We start from the raw sequence: 21603 nt of genomic DNA, 5'->3' as shown, positions 1-21603 counted from the left end.
CTTTTATACATACACACACACATACACACACACATGCATACTAATGGTTTAATATATTACCATCAATACCACAAACATTTGGATAAATTCAAGGGACACTATGCTTTTTTGGCCAACTTTCTTCAGACATATTCAAAGCTTGGTGGATCCCTTTAGAACCAGGTTATTTTCAAAACATAAAGACCTCAAAACATAAAGATCTCTGAAAGATCTAGAATTCCAGTCACCAGTTCACCTAATGCTTTGTCTTTCTGAGTTCCAAGTCCAAGGTTCTCTGCCAAACCTGCAGAAGCCCCTCCACCATAATATTACAAAGAACCACAATCTCAACTACTGAAGTCCTCTACAAAGTTCCTATTGTAATAACAACTTTTCATCTGGCAAGGGTGAAGGGAAGACAAAAATCCAGCAAGTCTTGGGTTCCATCCCTAACTTCTCTAGCACTGAATTTCCAGAATTGGACCTCATGTCAAGACAGCTTTGGCTCAGAAGCAGCTCACAGGTACTGGTACCTCCCCAGCAGTGATATACTGCTTCTTTCCAGAGCTGAGAACCTGGGATACAGATAGAGTAGAGGTTGCAGAGAACATGGCCTACCTTAAGTTAACTATGAAGTTAAGTCCCCACTAGGGGCTGACCTTTTCTCAACCTTACCTCACAGGACAGGTGAGGATATTGGGTACATAAAAGACTGAGGAATTGGTGGAGAAGATACTTAAGAGTAGTGGTGGAGATTAGGGACTGCTCATGCTTTCTGAGGCTCTGGACATATTATCCTAGCTTCCTTGGATATGATGGAAGTAGTGCACAGTGTAGTGGCTTCTAAAGGAAGCTCACTATTCTTCCTTCACCTCCGCTTTCTCTAGGAAAAAGATAATCCTCTGGAGCAAAGGAAAGATAAGGAAACTGGAAAAGGGAAGAGAAATGTTGGAAGGAGAATAGAAAATAGAAAGTAGAGGAAAGATTGAGGAAACGAATATAAACAAAAGAAGGGGAAAGAAGCAGCAAAGATTTACAGAAAGACAAGTGGTTAAAGAATCAAGGTACTTGGGAGCAAGGAATGGGGGGAAAGGGAGGTGACAATATCATGGGTGGGTTAGAAGAAAAATGTAGAGAAGAATCAGTGGAAAGAACCAAGTGAGGAGACTGAAGACTATGATGTTTAGGAAAACTCCAAGAGTATAGGGCAGAAAGACAGAATGGAGGGTAGTGGGTAAGCAGGGAAACAGGTAGAGGGTAGGATATCAAAGGGGTAGTGGAAAGAGATATCAAAGGGGTAGTGGAAAGAATGAAAAAGAGAGGAAGAGAGGACTGTTAAGCAGACTTTTTAGTCAGAAAAGAGTCCTTAATAAACTTTAACTTACCCTACCTCCTAAGTAACCAAACCCTTCACAGAATCCATGTATGATTCCCCATCACCTGTCACACCAGCTCTGGTCTTTGGGTCCCAATATTTTGTTCTATTCCTCATTCTTCTTCACCTTAATCTGTAATGGGCTGAGGCTTGAGTTGATGCACTGAGTTCCCAAGCACGTGAGGCTAAATAGTAATTGGACCATACTCTATTAATATTTTATTATTAATGGCCCCCGCCCACTCTTTGTGCAAGTCCTGATGTGTTGTATAGGAAATGACGATTTTGGTGGCTGGAGGCAGGAGTGAAAAGGGAAGCGGAAAGAGAGACTGCTGGCTGGCGTCTTGTCACAGATGCTCACGTTGCTATCGTGACCCCCCTTCACCTCACCTCCCCCTTTCACTTGCAATCCCCCTTCACTTCTACTGTCTGGCTTCCTTTCACAGCTACCCATATTGCTATCGTAATCCTTCTTCACCTCTACTGAGAATAAAGATTGAAGATTTTCCCCTTAACCTGAATTCCTGACTCTGGCTGGTTTTAAATACGTGGTCATCACATTAATCCCCCTTCAACCACATCTTTGTTCCTGGAATGCAGAAGTTGCCATCCCTAGACACCTGTACTCTATATCCCACAGATACTTTATCTACATAAAGAAAATTGTCCAAGAACAGAGGAAGGGTAGAAATAGGAGATGATAACAGAGAGTATCTTTTTAATCAACCCGAATCTTTCTCCCTCCCAACTTCTATAAGGCAAGTCCCTGAGGGATAGAGTTAAAAAGAGACTGACAGATATACTAACACAATTGCTCAAAGTAGAGCCTTCCATATTTGCCTTTCAAACATCTTTGATTTTTCAAATTTATAAATGCAAATAAATTTTCAATATTTATTGAGATAACACTAATATTAAAGAGAAAAGCAAATTCCTGGAAAAAAAGTTGTACTTACATCTGATCTAAGATGAAATGGTTTATCAATGGATTTTACCAAGTTTCGCCTTTCAGTTGATTTATCAAAAACATCAGCCCATAGCCCTTTTAAAATCAGTTCCTTAAAAATGAATGTGAAATGATTATCTGATATTCTCAAGTGAAATATAAAACAAATTCAAAATTTTTATGCTTTAAAACTTCAAAGTTAACAAAAATACATACTTTTTTAATCCTGGAAAGTTCACCTATCGCTTGCTTATTCCCTGGTTCAAGACTTAAAACCATTGTGAAGTCTGAAAAGGGGGGGAAAACACAATAGACAAAGTATTTAATAAGTTCAGGAGATTATATGTTCAGATAATAATTTCATGTCTTTCTATCAAGATCACAATTAAACGTGTTAGAAAACAGAGCAAGTCATTCAGGGGGAGAACTGCATTTGACAATAACTGAAATGAAGATCACGAGTAGATTCTATTTTTCTGTATTTGCTATATTTTCTATATTTGAATAGGGTAAATCAGTCTTAGTTTCTTCCCTTGAATATATCAACATTTCAATTTAGATCAATATATATTTATAAAAAGCCTATTAGGTTCAAAGCACCATGCTAGGAACTGGGGAATATAAAGATGTTATAAAAGTCCCTTTACATTCTACTGGGGAGATATCATATATACACAGATAAATTGAAAAAAGTAATTGAGGGAGGGAAAGAACATTAACAAGTTAAGTTAAGAACATTAACAAGTTAACTCGAAGCAGGCTCCAGGTTAAAAATATTTTGGGAAATAAATAAGAGGAAGCTTGCGCAAATGAAGAAAAGACAGATGAAATGCTATATTCAGGAAACAGCTGGCAGTACATCTTGGCTAGAGGTAGAGAGAATGAAGGGAAATAATATGAAATAAGGAAAGATAAAGAATATCACTGAAAGCTTTTTAGGAGGCAAATGGCATGGCCAAATTTGTGGAAGACAGATCTTAGACAAGAGATGACTAGATTTTATATTCCAAGTCCTTAAATAAGACCTGTCAAATTTATATTTATACCCTATTGGAATAGACTTTGAGAATTCCAAATCACTTCTACACTATAAGAAATGACTCTTACTTGCTATTATTAAGAGAATGATGACTAAAATCTGTGCTGCTTTAATCAAATGAAAAAACTATCTAAAGAATAGTCCCGGCCTTGCAAAAAAGTTCTATCTTTTGAAAGTCAACCCCCCTACTATTATTCTGGGGGCTAGTTCATAGTTTTGTGCTCCTAAGTTCCCCTTACATAAGGACATTTTTGCAAGGCTGGGACTACAATCCAGATATTTGTATAGGTAAAGGAACTAGTGAAGACCTTTTTTCTACCAATGCTGACAAGTAGTAGAGTTATCTAGGGGCACTGAGAAGTTAAAGTGATTTTCCCAATGTCAGATAGTATATGCCAGAGAAAGGACTTAAACTCATGTTTCCTTGACTCCATGGTGAGCTCTCTGCTATAACAAATTGTAGTGCAGGGGAAGAAAACAAAAAAGAAAAATGCTATTTATTTATAAGTTTATTTAAAAAATAGAAAAATAAAACTTAAAAATATAGCAACTAAGCACCTGCTTTTTGCAGGGTTTTGGGAGGGATTCAAACCTTCAGAAAACAAATTTTTAAGGTTAAAACATATATACAAATAACTTTAATACAAAGGGAAATGAAGTAAGGACAATTAAAAGTCACCCACAAAGAACTATGAAGGCTGGGAGAGAGGAAATCACTACCAGATTAGGGTGATCAGTGAAGACTTCATTGAAAAGCCCAACTTTCCTTCCTTCCCCATGATCTCCAGAGAACACCTAGATCAAATAAGTGGGACAGAAAATGGGTGACATCTTTTTAAGAGTTTTCTAATATGTGTCTAATTGTTATTTTGTGCAACTTCCAACAGAAAATTATCTTTAAAAAAATCACTTGTTTATCTAATAACATTGATCAACTAAAAACAGGATTCTTCATCTTTCCTCCCCTTCTCCCCCAATCCAGAATTATCCTAAAAAAAAAAAAAGTCAAACACTTGAACTTCTGGCTGGTTTTGCAGAACTGTTTGTTTTCTTTCAAAATCTTTGTTATTAAGGCTGGCTTACTGGGGAGGGTGAGAGATAAGACTGGAAACAAAATTGATATAAAGCAAGAAATATCAATAAAAATAAATAATAAGGAAACTTGTCCATCAAGGAAAAGCAACTTGGGATCATTAAATGCACCATACAATTTCTGAACTGCAATCCAGCCACTTCCTTTCACATATTCAATTCAGGACCCAGCTCATTTGTAGTCTATCCAAAGTTTAAATACTGAAGAAATGCTTCATTTAAAGCTACCTATATAACTACATCAGAATCTAGGCAGTTCCTGGCATACAGCAGGTCCTTAATAAACGGTTTATTGCTTGTCCCCCAGGACAGTAGACATTCTTCATTCATTTTTTCCCCCTATTATTAAGCTCTGTTCTTTTGTGTGATCATCAATCAAAATAAGAGAGGGCCTATTGTAGCATTCTGATTTTAATGTAATCAGCTCTCTGACATCTTCAAAGGAATATTTAGAAGATCTCACTATCTACATGGAATTTCTCTTTCATCTAAATTCAAACAATGTATTCTTTATATCATACTGGTCTATTACCAAATGAATGATAAATATTTCTCACCATATGCCTTCCTATATAGTTTAGATTCCACTATATTTTGAAATCATTCAGTATCTCAAATCATCTTTTGCTATAAATAAGAGTAGTCAAAAATCTTGTTTTCAAATGAGCTGGCCTTAACTGATTAAAAACAAATAAAAGATTTGACACTCAGTGGACCAAGTTATATAGTCTGGCTTTTGAGATAGGCCAAAGTGATAAGCTAGCATATAAAATTGCAGTAATAACCAAATAAGCCCAGAAAGCTAGTTTCTTGCTAAGTGGATTCCCTACTTTAAAAAAGCATCAAATTCTACTGGGCATTTTTTGACTGCCTACTCTGGTCTAAATATAACAAGTCAGCTAATCCACGGAATCACAGAATTTCAAGCTGGGAGGGATTTCAGTCACTCTTAGTTCAAGCGTAAACCTAAAAAATAATTTTCTCAATTACATCTGGCTTCAAGGATTTCAATAAAATTGAAACTCACAATTTCCTCAGGCAACACATATATATAACTGTATTCTTGACATGTTAATATAGTTATATCATTGATGTATTATGACATTAAAAACGTACTTCTCATCTTTCCTTGAAGATATAAAGATTATGGGGAAAAAAATGTTATCTTCACTGTCAGAGTAGATTGCTAGATCAACTGGGTTTCTGCTTAACTGTTTTTCTTTCTTAAAAGGAGAGAAGGCTCAAAACATCAAGAGAAGAAAAAGTAGTGAAGAAAATATATTCAGAAACAATTTTAATATTTAAAATGTATCAACGAAATGTTTCTTTCTTAAAGAACACCATCCCAGTTGAGAAATTACTTTACTAGCTAAAGTAAGCAACAAGAGCCTTATTTACACTTAATATATTTAGTCTTTCTAGGACAATATGGGTTATCTCTGCTCTATCAGTGCCTATGAGCAATTTCTAAATTCAGAAAATTCAGCAATCTAACAAGAAAAAAAGTTAAAAAGTATGCCATGAAGATAATTATTACATTACCATGTGTAAAGCACTGTGCTAAGGATACAAATTCTAATGGGGAAGACAACACATATGGAAGACTTCAACTGCAAATTAAATGGAAAGGTCCCATGGTCCTTAGATTACAATAGTAAAGCAAATGGTAATGGTTCTTCTTTAATGTCACTTTTACTGATAAAAATCCTATCAATCTCTGATACTAAATTATTTGATGGTACCAAAGACTTTGGTGACAAGAATTTTCTTTTCTGGGTCTTCAGTTGATATGGATGTAGCTCCTGCAGAAGCAGGTGCTAGCTTACAACTTCCATAAGAACTGCTTCCTAGCATGATGATTAAGGGTACTATGTTGAAAGCATTAAAGCTTCTTAAGACTCTTAGGTTCAGGATACTGGTAGGATATCTAGTAGGATCTGAGTAGGGTAAAAATGATAGTGATGGCCTGACCTACCTAGCACACAGTACCTCCTGTGACTTCTCCAGGGAGTTACGTTGCTTCAGTTAGGCTGCCTGTCTGTTTAATGTATGGCAGCTGGAGTCCGGACAGCTTCAATTGTATCCTAGAAATTTGTGCACCTTGGAAGTGTACTCTAACCCATGCCTTGAAATATTGGAAGTACCTTCTGCCCCTTCAGCCCCTCTCTCTGATTGGATGGTACATTTCTGATCCTCTCATGCCAACTATGCCTCTTTTCTCCCTCTAGGATGGCTTTTATACCCTTGGGATTTTTGCCTTCTTTCCTATTGCTTTTCGCCTTCTTTTTATAGGCCTGTTTTGCTTTCTGCATATATTTGTATTCTTAGTACTTAGCATAATGCATAGCACATAGTAAATACTTAATAAATACTTGTTGAATTGGGATGGTGATCTTCTCCACCAATGCCTCTCCAAATGGTGGCTGATGTGGAAGCTGGGGGAGGGGAAGGGCTTGTCACTCCTATGCTTCTCACTTGGTTGGTGACATAATCAATGGTTAGTTGTTGGAGAATTCACAAGGATGATTTACTTTGGGAAGAATTTTTGAACAAGAAATATGCTGGGGAAAATGCAAAGCAATTTAACAAAAATTAGGTTTAGACCAAAATCTTATACTATATCATAATAAATTCAAATTGGATAGAAGAAAAGGTCAAAAAGGAAAGGTCAAACCATTAAAAAATTCAAAAGAGGAGGAACAAACACCTTGAACATTTATGGTCCTCCTGATACAAAGATTGTAAAAGATAAAATATATTCTAATGTTAATTATGTGATACTGAAAAGCTTCTGCCTGCAAAAAAAAAATCCAATACAACTTAGGTAAGAATGAAAGCTGTTGATTGGGAAAATAATCTTTCCATCAAGTAGTTCTGATAAAGGTTTGACTAATAAGAATCTGATATCCAAATTTTGGAAAATTAATATAGCTACATACACTTAAGAGCCACTCATTATTTTCCAATGAATAAGTGGTCAAAGAATATCAACAAACATTTCTCAAAAGACTTGCAAATCATTAACAACCATAATAAAAATTACTCCAAATCACTAATCATGGGAAAAATGCAAAACAAAACCAAACCCTGGAGCAAACTGGCAAACAACAGAACATAATAACTGGTAAAATAGTTTTGAGTTGGTCTAATAATTATGGGAAGATATTTGGAATTGTAAGAAGGTATAGAGTAAAATGTTCATATCAAAAGATCCTGAGATCCTTAGTAGAAACACTTCCCTGACACTCACCCCTACTTCAGTGCTATGACTTAAAGTGGCCAAATGCAAAAAGAATAATCCATATCCCATACATGTAAATATTCAGAGCAACACCTTTTGTGGAAGCAAACACCTAAACAAATTGTAGTGTATATAATGTAATATTACTGTACCAAAGTAATATGAAAAATTCAGAGAAGCTTGGAAAGACATGAACTAATAAATAACAAAGTAAGCAAAACAACATACAATGGTATTACAATATGTAGACACTTCAAAAATTAATAATTAATACTGTAAAAGTGTCCCTGGTCTCTCTTGATATTCTGATTACAGCAGAATTTGGGAATATCCTTAATGTTTGGAGAAGTTAGACTCTCTCAACTAGATTTTCTAAGGGGATATCCAATACTGTCTGTAGGGTAAATATAAAACTGAAATTGAAAACTTTTGACTTTTTCATTATTATAGAATTTCTCCATAATTTGCTCTAAGATTAAACTATAATTTAAATTAGAAATTGCTTGAGTCAATCTGTACTCTAACAAAGCCAACTATTGACCACTATCTTTCCTCCAAAGAAACTGTTTACAAAATAACAAAGGCATCCGAGACATTAGCTAAAATCTAGAGCAAAATCTGATTTTCCACAAAATAAATGGAAAGAACAATAATTTAAAAAAAAAATGAAATTGACAGTCTGCCCTGAAAAAAGTTGATAAAAAATATTCTTTACTCCCTTTTTTGCTAAGAAATATGAAGCCCTTGTCTGTAACTTGTGAGATCTGGTCAGTTTTGTATACCTTCTTCATCCATAGAAAGGATGGGATTCCAAGGACAGGGATCTAAGAAGGCTCAAGATACTTCAGAAGAAATTAGAAAAATGAATGTTCGAATTGCTTTAGTGCACTAATACAAACAAAACACCTATACATGTAATAGACTAAAGAAATGAACACTTGCATTATATTGTAGTATTAATATAATAAAAACTAAAATTAAAATCTCCTCATCACTCCCTGTCCTTGGAATCCCACCCTTTCTATGGATGAAGAAGGTATACAAAACTGTGACCAGATCTCACCAGTTACAGACAAGGGCTTCATATTTTTCTCAACAATACCAATAGCTTGGGGGCAGAGCCAAGATGGCAGAGAGGACACACCCATCTTTCTGATAGTGAGAGCACAGAAAACAACTCACGCTGAGCAGATCAGAAGCCAGCGAGGTGTGGTCTTCACCAGTGGAAAATCTGCCACAGTGTTGACTAATCTGCCCTGGCAACAAGCCAGTAGATCAGCCGAGAAGCTATAAACACAAAGGATAAAGACTATAACCCCAAAATGCTAGAATCTCTTGGGACCAGGCCCACATAGCACTGGGAGGGATTCAGTACAATCTCAACCGCAGCGCAGCCACTGCTGTCCCATTGCTGCTTCATTGCTATTTCCTGTTGTCTGTAGAGGCAACCTGGAAATGCCCCACTTCCCCATAAGCGGACTGCAGCAGGTTTTTTTGGTTGTTGTTTTTCTTTTCTGTTAAAATGAGTAAAAAGGCAAAGCAGGCTCTAACTATACATAGCTTCTATACTGAAAGAGAATAGATTTCAAACCCCAAAGAGACTGAATGAAAACCCAAAGGTAGATATGATCTAGTTCTCACCACATAAGGCTCTCATAGAAGAAAGGCTCTTATAAGAAAGCTAGAAGAAAAATGGAGAAAGGAAAGGGAAGCATTGTAAGAGGGTCTGATAAGGCATGTAACTCATTAAAAGAGTGGAAAAAGAAAACAACTCCCTGAAAAACAGAATTAGTGAATTGGAAAAAAGAAAATAATTCCTTAAAAAACAAAACTGGTGAAGTGGGGAAAAAAATTCCACAGAACAAAACAACCCATTTAAAAACTCAATTGGACAATTACCAAAAAAATTAAAAAAGCAAATGAAGAAAATAATTCATTAAAAATCAGAATTGAACAAATGGAAATGAATGACTCGAGGATACACCAAGAATCAGGCAAAATCAAAAAAATGAAAAAATAGAAAAAGATGTTAAATACGTACTTGGGAAAACAACAGACCTGGAAAATAGATGACTCCCTGAAAATCATGATGAAAAAGAGCCTATTTTTCAGGAAATCATCAAAGAGAACTGCTCAGATGTTATAGAAACAGAAGGTAAAATAGACATTGAAAGAATTCATCGATCACCTATTAAAAGAAATCCACAAATTAAAACTCCAAGAAATATTGTGGCTAAATCCCAGAACTATCAGAACAAGGAAAAAATACTATAATCAACCAGAAAAAAAAAAAACAATCAATTCAAATACCGAGGAGCCACAATAAGGATTACCCAAGATCTAGCAGCATCCACATTAAAGGATCAAAGGCCTGGAATCTAATACTCCGAAAGGATAAGGAACCTGTTATACAGCCAAGAATAACTTACCCAGACAAACTGAGCATTTTCTTCCAGGGAAGAAGAAGGATATTCAATGAAAAAGGTGATTTCCATTTATTTCTGATGAAAAAAACAGAGCTAAACAAAAAGTTTGACCTCCAAATATAGAACTCAAAAGAAGCATAAAAAGGTAAAAAGAACTCTTGAGGACTGTATTTCTGTTATGTGTATACATACAGAGTACATGTATAATTTGGTTTTACTGTTATAATACAAAAAGTTCTAAAGGTGGAAAAGAAATTGTACCAGAAAAAAGGGGAAAAAAAACCTCACAAGAGGCAAAGAAAACCTATTATATTGGATGGAAAGAAGGGAGAGCGATGAACATAGTGTGAATCTTACTCTCATCAGAATAGGCTCAAAGAGAAAATATCAGACATATTCAGTTTACAGAGAAACTTCTCCCACCTCACTGAAAAGTGGGAGGGGAAAAAGAAAAAGGGAAGGAGTAGGCTAAATAGAAGGGAATACAGAAACTGTCAAGGGAAGATTTAAGAAAAGGGAAGGTACTCTAAGCGGAGGGAGGGATCCTAAAGGAGGGCTGCATGAGGGAAGTGGTGCTCATAATTTAATACTGGGGATGAGGGGAAAGGGAAAAGAAAAGAGAAAAGCATAATCTGGGGTTAACAAAATGGCAAGAAATACAGAATTAGTAATTTTAACCATAAATGTGAATGGGGTAAACTCCCCCATCAAATGGAGGCAGATAGCAGACTGGATTAAAAGGCAGAATCTTACAACATGTTGCTTATAGGAAACACATGAAGCAGGGGGATACATACAGAGTAAAGATAAAAGGCTGGAGCAGAATCTATTATGCTTTAGATGAGGTAAAAAAAAAGCAGGGGTAGCCATCCTGATTTCAGATCAAGCAAAAGCAAAAATTGATCTAATGAAAAGATACAAGGAAGGGCACTATATCTTGCTAATGGGTAGCACAGATAATGAAACAATAACAAAACTAAACATATATGCATCAAGTGGTATAGCATCTAAATTCCTAAAGGAGAAGCTAAGAGAGCTGCAAGAAGAAACAGACAGCAAAACTATAATAGTGAGAGACTGCAACCTTGCACTCTCAGAACTAGATAAGTCAAACTACAAAATAAATAAGAAAAAAGTTAAAAGAGAAGACTAGAAAAGTGAGGTATGATAGATCTTTGGAGAAAACTAAATGGGGACAGAAAGGAGTACACTTTCTTCTCGGCAGTTCATGGAACCTATACAAAAACTGACCATATATTAGGACAAAAAGACCTCAAAATCAAATACAGAAAGACAGAAATAATAAATGCATTTTTTTCAGATCACAATACAATAAAAATTACATTCAATAAAAATACAGGGGAAAATAGGCCAAAAAGTAATTGGAAACTAAATAATCTCATCCTAAAGAATGAATGGGTGAAACAGCAAATCATAGATACAAATTAATCATCCAAGAGAATGACAATAGAATATGAGGCGCATACCAAAATGTGTGGGATTCAGCCAAAGTGGTAATAAGGGGAAATTTTCTATCTCTAGAGGCCTACTTGCATGAAATAGAGAACGAGAAAAATCAATGAATAAGGCTTGCAACTAAAAAAGATAGAAACAGAGAAAACTAAAAAACCCCAATTAAACACTATGCTTGAAATTCTAAAAATAAAAGGAGAGATTAATAAAATTGGAAAAAAAACTACTGAATTAATAAATAAAACTAAGAGTTGGTTCTATGAAAAAAAAAAACACAACAAAATAGATAAATCCTTGGTAAATTTGATTAGAAAAAGTAAAGAGGAAAATCAAATTGTTAGTCTTCAAAATTTAAAGGGAGAACTTGCCACTAATGAAGAGGAAATTAGACCAATAATTAGGAGTTACTTTGCCCAACTTTATGCCAATAAATTTGAAACTTAAATGAAATGGATGAAAACCTTCAAAAATATAGGTTGCCCAGATTAACAGAGGATGAAGTAAATTGATTAAATAATTCCATTTTAGAAAAAGAGATAGAACAAGCTATTAATCAACTCCCTAAGAAAAAACCCCCAGGACCAGATGAATTTACATGATAATTCTACCAAACATTTAAAGAACAATTAACGCCAATGCTGTATAAGCTATTTGAAAAAATAGGGATTGAAGGAGTCCTACCAAATTCCTTTTATGACACAGACATGGTAATGATACCTAAACCAGGTAGGATGAAAACAAAGAAAGAAAATTATAGACCAATCTCCCTAATGAACATTGATGCAAAAATCTTAAATAAAATATTAGCAAAAAGGTTACAGAAAATCATCCTCAGGATAATACACTATGACCAAGTAGGATTTATAACAAGAATGTAGGGCTGGTTCAATATTAGAAAATTAGCATAAATGACTATATTAATCACCAGATTAACAAAAACCATATGATCATCTCAATAGATGCAGAAAAAGCATTTGATAAAATCCAACATCCATTCCTATTAAAAACATTGAGAGTATAAATGGACTTTTCCTTAAAATAATCAGTAAGCATCATATGTAATGGGGATAAACTGGAACCATTCCCAATAAGATCAGGAGTGAAATATGGTTGCCCATTATCACCATTACTATTCAATATTGTATTAGAAATACTAGCTTTGGCAATAAGAGTTGAGAAAGAGATTAAAGGAATTAGAGCATTTAATGAGGAAACCAAACTATCACTCTATGCAGATGATATGATGGTATACTTAAAGAATCTCAGAGATTCTACTAAAAAGCTATTAGAAATAATCCACATCTTTAGCAAAGTTGCAGGATACAAAATAAACCCACATAAGTCACCAGCATTTTTATATATCACTAACAAAATCCCACAGTTACAGTTACAAATAGAAATTTCATTTAAAGTAACTACCAATAGGATAAAATATTTAGGTATCTATCTGTCAAGGGAAAATCAGAAACTATATGAGCAAAACTACAAAACACTTTCTACACAAATAAAGTCAGATCTAAATAATTGGAAAAATAATAAGTGCTCTTGGATAAGTCGAGCAAATATAATAAAGATGACAATAATACCTAAACTAATCTATTTATTTAGTGTTATACCAATTAGACTCCCAAAAAACTATTTTAATGAGCTGGAAAAAAATTCATCTGGAAGAACAAAAGGGAACTAATGAAAAGACTTTCAAGGGAACTAATAAAAAAAAAAAAATCAAATGAAGGTGGCCTAGCTGTACCTGATCTAAAACTATATTATAAAGCAGGAGTCATCAAAACCATTTGGTATTGGCTAAGAAATAGACTAGTTGATCAGTGGGCTAGGTTAGATTCACATGACTTTTTGAGTATAGTTCCAAATTGCTCTCCAAAATGATTGGATCCATTCACAACTCCACCAACAATCAGTGTCTCAGTTTTCCCACATCCTCTCCAACATTTGTCATTATCTTTTCCTGTCATCTTAGCCAATCTGACAGGTGTACAGTGGGATCTCAAAGTTGTCTTAATTTTCATTTCTCTGACCAGTAATGATTTGGAACACCTTTTCATATGAGTAGTAAATTATGTTATGTTCTTCTAATTTATTTACAATCTCATTCTTTATGCCTAAATCATGAACCCATTTAGTCTTATCTTGGTGTACAGTGTTAAGTGTGGATCAATTCCTAGTTTCTGCCATACTAGTTTCCAATTTTCCCAGCAGTTTTTGTCAAATAGTGAATTCTTATCCCCAAAGCTGGGTTTGTCAAACGCTTGATTGCTAGTTATTGACTATATTGTTCTGTAAACCTAACCTATTCCACTGATCAACTAGTCTATTTCTTAGCCAGTACCAAATGGTTTTGATGACTGCTGCTTTACAATATAGTTTTAGATCAGATACAACTAGACCACCTTTATTGCTTTTCTCTTCATTAATTCCCTTGAAATTCTTAACCTTTTGTTCTGCCAGAAGAATTTTGTTATTTTTTCTAGGTCAGTAAAATAGTTTTTTGGGGAGTTTGACTGGTATAGCTATAAATAAATAGATTAAGTAGTATTTTCATCTTTATTATATTCACTTGACCTATCCAAGAGCACATGAATTTTTTATAATTGCTTAGATCTGACTTTGTGTGGAAAGTGTTTTGCAGTTTTGTTCATAAAGTTCCTGACTTTCCCTTGACAGATATATTCGCAAATATTTTATACTATTGACAGTTATTTTAAATGGAGTTTCTCTTTGTATCTCTTGCTGTTGGATTTTGTTAGTGATGTATAAAAATGCTAATAATTTATGTGGATTTTGTATCCTGCAACTTTGCTAAAGTTGTGAATTATTTCTAATAGCTTGGGGTTCTAAGTATACCATCATATCATCTGCAAAGAATGATAATTTGGTTTCCGCATTACCTACACTAATTCCTTTAATCTTTTTCTTCTCTTATTGCCAAAGCTAGCATTTCTAAAATTGAATAATAATGGGGATAGATTGTTTCACTCCGATCTTATGGGGAATGGTTCCAGTTTATCCCCATTAAATGGGGATACTGATGGTTTTAAATAGATACTATTTTAAGGAAAAGTCTATTTATTCCTATACTCTCTAGTGTTTTTAATAGGAATGAATATTGGATTTTATAAAATATTTTTTCTGCATTTATTGAGATAATTATATGGTTTTTTATTAATTTGGTTATTGATATAGTCAATTATGCTATTAGTTTTCCTAATATTAAACCAGCCCTGAATTCCTGGTATATGGAATATGGTATATGACCTAAAGGATTTTGGTAGGAGTTCATTCCCTATATTTTCAAATAGTTTATATCATTTTGGAGTTAATTGTTCTTTAAATGTCTGGTGGAATTCACATGTAAAACCGTGTGGTCCTGGGGATTTTTATTTAGGGAGTTGATTTAATACCTTGTTCTATTTCTTTTTTCTAAAATGAGAATACTTAAGTAATTTATTTCCTCCCCCGTTAATCTGGGCAATCTATTTTTGTAGGCATTCCTCCATTTCACTTAGGTTATCAAATTTATTGGCATAAAGTTAGGCAAAGTAACTAATTATTGTTCTAATTTTCTCTTCATTGGTGGAAAGTTCTCCCTTTTCATTTTTAAGACTAATAATTTGGTTTTCCTCTTTCCTTTTTCTAATCAAATTAACTAAAGGTTTATCGCTTTTGTTGGTAAACAACATATTGAAGGATTCTGGCTTTTAATCTAGTCTGCTATCCTCTTATGCTTTAATGGAGAGTTCACTCCACTCACATTTATAGTTAAAACTACTAATTCTGTATTTCCTGCCATTTTCTTATCTCTGGATTATACTTTTCTCTTTCCTTTTCCCCTTTCCCTCCTCCCCAGTATTTAACTTATAAGCACCACTTGCCTCAAGCTGCTTTCTCCCTTTAGAGTACCTTCCCCTTTCTTATAGTTTCTCCCTATTTCTTTTTCCTTCTATTTAGCCTATTCCTTCCCTTTTCATCTTTCCCTTCTACTTTTCAATAAGAGAAGTTTTTCTGTATACCAAACATATCCAATATGTTCTCTTTGAGCCAAATCTAATGAGTAAGATTCACACAATGTTCATCCTCCTCCTTTCTTTCCTCTTTATGAGATGTAATTTCCCTCATTTTTCCCCTTTTCTGGCACAATCCCCTTTCCACCCCTAGTTCCTTTTTTATATCATAACAGTAAAATCAAATTTTACATGGACTCTCTATGTATATCCATATCAGAAATACAGTTCTCAAGAGTTCTTTTTACCTTTTTATGCTTGAGTTCTAAATTTTGAGGTCAAATTTTTTGTTTAGCTCTAGCCTTTCATCAGAAATAAATGGAATTCACCTGTTTCTTAGAATACCTACCTATCTTCTTTCCTGAAAGAAAGTGTTCAGTTTAGCAGGGAAGTTTAGTCTTGGTTGCATTCCAAGTTCCTTTGCTTTTCAGAATATCACATTTGAGATCCGTCGATCCTTTAAGGTAGAAGTTGCTAGATCCTGGGTAATTCTTATTGTGGCTCCTCGGTATTTGAATAGTTTTTTTTCTGGCTGCTTGTAATATTTTTTCTTTGGTATGATAGTTCTGAAAATTAGCCATGACAATCCTTGGAGTTTTAATTTGAGGGTCTCTTACAGGAGGTGAATTCTTTCAGTGGCTATTTTACCTTCCGATTCTATGACATCAGGGCAGTTCTCTTGGATGATTTCCTGAAAAAATAGTGTCTAGGTTCTTTTTTTCATCATGGTTTTCAGAGTCCAATAATGCTTAGACTGTCTCTCCTAGATCTATTTTCTAGGTTAGTTGTTTTCCCTAGTAGGTATTTTACATTTTTTTCTATTTTTCTTTCTTTTTTTTTTTGGTTTTGCTTGACTGATTCTTGATGTCTCATTGCATCGTTCATTTTCATTTGTTTGGTTCTGATTTTTAGTCATTTTCTTCTTTTACTTATTTTTTTTTAACTTCATTTTGTTTTTGAACTATTTGAGTTTTAATTGAGTTGTTTTGTTCTAGGGTATTTTTTTTCCATTTCACAAATTCTTTTTTTAAGGAGTTCTTTTTTTTTTCCACTTTACAAATTCTGTTTTCCTGTTAATTATTTACTTTTTCCATTTCACAAATACTGTTTTTCAGGGAGTTGTTTTCTTTTTCCTTTTTGTCAAATCTATTTTTTAATGTGTTACATGTGCCTTTTTCCAAACCCTCTTGCAAAGTTTTCCTTTCCTTTTCCCATTTTTCTTTTAGCTCTTTTTAAAGATCCTTTTAAATTTCTTCTAGGAGAGTCTTATGTGATGGGGATTAGGTTATACCACCTTTGGGGGATTCATCTGGAGACAATCTGCTTTTAGTCTCTTCAGGGTTTGAAATCTGTTCTTCTCTTTCACCATATGAACTATCTATGATCAGAGTTCTCTTTGCCTTTTTACTCAATTTTTTTTTTTTAAGTTGGGATCTGCTTTCAGGGCAAAAGTGGTTTTCCAAACTTCCCTTAGAAGTGGCTGCAGCTGCACTGAGTTTGTGCTGACTCATTCCTGGTGTTGGGTAGGCATGGCCAAGTTCTGTGACACTTGGTGCTTTGGTGTTCACTCTTTACCTTTTGTGTTTGTGTTGGATATTTTATAACTTCACTGCTGATCTACTGGCTTGGAAACAGAGCAAAGTAGCCAACACTACTATAAAGTCTTCCTCCTATATTCTCCACTGGAGGAGTCCGCACCACCCTGAATGTGCACAGCACGTGCTGGCGTCCTTTTCTGGCAATCTTCGAAATTATCTTCTGCTGGTAATTTGTTGCACTCCCAATATTTATGGATTCTGCCAGTCCAGAACTAATTCAGAGACTGGATTTGGTAATTAGCTGATGGTCATGGGAGAAGATAAGAAAGAAGTGTGTGTCCTTTCTGCCATCTTGCCTCCACCTCCCTACTCTCCCAGCTCCTAATTTACAAAGAGATACTAATCTGCATGCATAAAGAGAATATTCATATCAGAAGTTCACAATACCAATGAAATATTAGTCTGGGAGGGGAAAAAAAGATGATTTTTCAATCATACATTCATTTTCTTTTCCTAGCTCTAAATATGTCAAACAGCAAAAAGTTAATTGATAAAACAGCAAAAAGTTATTATGGGAAAAGTACTATAATCTAAAACCAGAATCTTTACAAAGCAACAACTATAGCTCATATTTCTAATATTCTCAAAAAGTACACTCCTCACAATTCTAACAAAAAAGTTACATCATATCTGTCTCTTTTCTGAATATACTTGTCTGCATTTTTCTTGTTATAGCTACAATTTTTATATATTTTATATTATATTTTATTTATTTTTATATATTAATATGATGGCCAAAATTAGTATCATGGATACAATGATGATATGTATACTTTTCAATCAGAAAACAGCAAATCAACAGAGTAGTACCAAGAACCCTAACCTGACATCATAATAAAATCATGGTGCTTTAAAAATACAAAGTTCAATAGAACTGATTTATTGAAACCCAAATTGGTTACTGGTGGTAATTAAAATAAAGGGAAGACTAAAGTACTTGTGTACTAACTGAAGATTAATACTGGTACAAGACAGCAGAGAAAATAAGAACTTTAAGTCACTATAGCAATTCTACTGAATCAATGAGCATTTATTAAGTGCCTCACACTGGAGATACAAGAATAAAAATGGAAGAATGAGGGCTTTCTTTAAGGAATATTTTGTTGATTCTAGTTGAACTATTCTATGGCCTAAAACCCCTTTCTTCCTGTTATTCACATGGGGTATTTCATATCCTCTCTCTAGGCCTTTGCACTAAATCATTTCATATGCCTGAAATGCACTCTCCTTTTCTACATCTACCCCCTGGAATCTCAGGAGAGACCCAAAGGGTCTTTTCTTGAAGGATGCACAAATACAGCCTTACAGATCTCCTAAATGCTAATGTCTTCTTTCGCAAACTATATATTTTATTACTGTTGTATATTAGAATTTATTAACTTCACATTTACATCGTACATATTTTTACACGTACTTTTTCTAAGCTTTCTGTCAATAGGAATTTTTTTATTCTTTGTACTTGTACCCTTAGCATAGGGCCTGTCACATGGTTGACGCTTAATACCTGTTAAGATTTAAGTGTTCTTCAGATATTTCACTAATTCAATCTAGTCTTTACCACAATTATTACAAATCAATGAGGTTTTATTACATGCTATTAAAACAAATGAATGAAATTGATATGGAAGTTTTGTCTCTCAACTTTAGGATCAGTGATAACTTCATTATGGTTAAAAATAGAAATTTATTATGAGTGGCATTAAGGTATACAGGAAAGAACACTGGACTTTAGTATTAAGAAAATCTGGGTCAAATCCTAATCTGTTATTTCACGATAATTTTGCAGATCAACTAATATTTACTGATTTCTTCATTTGCAAAATAAGAATTGCAGACTAGTCAATTTTTAATGTTCCTAAACATTAAATCCTGAATGACCCTTTAGTGCAAGGGAATTATTCTGTTCTTTTTTGATTCTCCACAGTGCCTTACACACAATAGCCACTCAATCATCAATACTTACTGAATAAATAAATAAAGATAAGGATGACAGGGTTTTACTCTTGATCTGTGGAGAAGGCTATATAAATGCTTGCTTCTACAATCTGTCTCATCAGAATGAGTAAATTGTAGCAAATACTATAAAAATCTTACCTTCTTTGGCTTCATTTAATTTTCCCAGAGCTGTTCTTGCAGTACCTCTTCTGGCAAAAGCCTTCAAATATGAACCATCTAAGAGTATAGCTTGTGTACAGTCCTTTTCGGCTTCTTCATATCTAATAAACATAGTTTTACAATTTCCAAATTCAGCTTAACAAAAATCTTTAAAAGATCACATGAATAATCCATTTAAAATGAAACACCAATCAAGAGAATTCATACTTTTTGAGAAGAGGAAATACTTTCATGTCTCTGAAACCTTAAGATCAGTTGGAGATATTAACAGTGAAGTTAGAAGACATAAGTAAAATCTCAAATGAAAATGAGGATCAAAGGTGTTTTCAGCCGTATTATCCTTCCAGGAATGGAAAAGACCTTAAAAGATCATACAATACAATACAATATAACCCCCTTATTTTAAAAATGAGGAAACCCAAGATATAAAGAGGCCAAGTGTCTTGTGTCACATGGCTATTTAGTAACAGCATGAGCCTTATCTCCCTATTCCTTTTCTTTACCTAATCTCTTAAATCTCTTTTATCTCTTAAATCCAACAAATCTTTCTACTGCATTAATGTAAGTAAGGTCTTTAGAAAAAGGACTGCTTTCATTTTCACAATCACAGCACTTCATATAGAATTAGCTCATGAAGGTTGCTTAAAAAAAATGCTTGATGAATGAAAACATAATATTCTAAAAGAGCCTTATTCAGATTACTACAATAATTTAGATTATTCTCTTTCATTGCCATTTTTTCACTCCATGATTTCTTTTCTCCTGATCACAATCTCTATTTCTCACAAATAGGTACAAATTCAGGTAACATATATAATTCTTGCACCCAGACTCTTATAAGATTCTGTAGCTTCTTTTTTTTTTTTCTTTTGTAAAATTTCCTACATAAAACTAATCTTCTTTTTGCTGTTTGTATTCTAGCAATATAATGGAACCTGATTTGCACAGGTAAAAACCTGTAACTTAAATTTGATGAGAGGAAAGATTTTTAAAGTATATAAATGTCACAAAGGAATAGCCTAATACTTTCACCCTAGAGCTCCTCTAAGTCTCTGAAGTGATTAGCATTAGTCATCTGATTACAATACTGTTTTTCGGTTAGTCAATTAATTCTAAAGGAGCTCTCGATATTTACACTCCAAACTTGAGTAGAAATTCCTTGAACCTTGCTAAGTGTTCTTTTGAGTTTAAATAATTATTATGAGAACTTTCTTTTTTATAAAATAACTTATTCAAATCGAGTTCTAATATTATAAATTTGGATGTTCCTTTCAACAATGTAGATCAGGCTCCATTTACAACTACTCATCCCATCCAACTTTTGTCTAGTTCTTCTCAAAAACTGCAGTAAGTCCACCCAACATACTGAGGGACTTTCTCCAGATGTTGAAAGGATACTAACACTTAAACTATCTATCATCAGTTGATTATATTTTGCTCTTTACCACATGAACAGCCCGATTTTTTTTAAAAGATCCTATCTTTCTCTAATGACACACTTTACTTTTTTGGTAGTTCCTTATTTGCTATAAATGCGAATGTTGCAAACCATTATTTACCTCGACTTTGCCTTTTGAGGGCAATCTTCAACATCTAAAATATTATGTAACTCATATCATTATTAAAAAGATGGGCCACTGTTTTCAGGGAAAAGGAGGGCTGCAATTTCCTGAAGTCAATACAGTCCATTCTCTTCTGGTTTAATTCTAGACACAAATGTTTATTATCCATTCACACTGCCTGTTTGTCATAATCTAGGCAACAGATCTTTTTCATCTATTTGGTTTTTCCAAAGTGTATTAATAAAACAAAACTCTCCTTGAGGAGTTAACATCTTTAGGTTTTCTTCTTTATCTTGAAATTGATGTGTATATAGTCTCTGAAAAATTTTGAAAATTTTAAAATATAGATGGGAGAGGAGCTACTAGATGGCACAGTGTATAGAGCACCAACCCTGAAATCAGGAGGACTTAAGTTTAAACTTGGCCTCAGACACTTAACACTTCCTTAACTGTATGACCCTGGACAAGTCACTTAACCCCAATTGCCTCAGCCAAAAAAAAAAGAAAAAGAAAGAGAAAGAAAGAAAGAAAGAAAGAAAGAAATAAAGAGTATAGATGGGAGATACTGGTTTTGTTCTCCATCAAATCAAATCTTTTTTGACAAAATAATTGACAAACAAGAACGGGGGATTTTAAAATTCTCTAATATTTTAATCAATTGTTTGATGGTAAAGATATGATCTTTCAAGAACTATCAGTCATTAAGCATTTATTAAGTACCAGCTCTAGATTAGGTGC

General features: G+C 34.0%; 1 protein-coding gene across 4 annotated transcripts in view; it reads right to left on the bottom strand.

Annotated features, from left to right (window-relative positions):
* RPAP3 (RNA polymerase II associated protein 3) overlaps positions 1–21603 on the bottom strand; it is a 52841-nt gene that overhangs the window by 7144 nt on the left and 24094 nt on the right. For all 4 annotated transcript variants that reach the window (XM_051961126.1, XM_051961123.1, XM_051961124.1 and 1 more), the window contains 3 exons: positions 19283–19404; positions 2517–2587; positions 2311–2412 (listed from right to left, as the gene is read on the bottom strand). In XM_051961126.1, the coding sequence (XP_051817086.1) occupies positions 2311–2412; positions 2517–2587; positions 19283–19404 (295 nt within the window). The remainder of the gene's footprint in view (positions 1–2310; positions 2413–2516; positions 2588–19282; positions 19405–21603) is intronic.

Source organism: Antechinus flavipes, chromosome 5, assembly GCF_016432865.1.
Source record: "Antechinus flavipes isolate AdamAnt ecotype Samford, QLD, Australia chromosome 5, AdamAnt_v2, whole genome shotgun sequence".
In the NCBI taxonomy this organism is placed as follows: domain Eukaryota; kingdom Metazoa; phylum Chordata; class Mammalia; order Dasyuromorphia; family Dasyuridae; genus Antechinus; species Antechinus flavipes.
The sequence above is the reverse complement of the archived record's forward strand: the minus strand, read 5'-3'. Positions and strand labels throughout refer to the sequence as shown.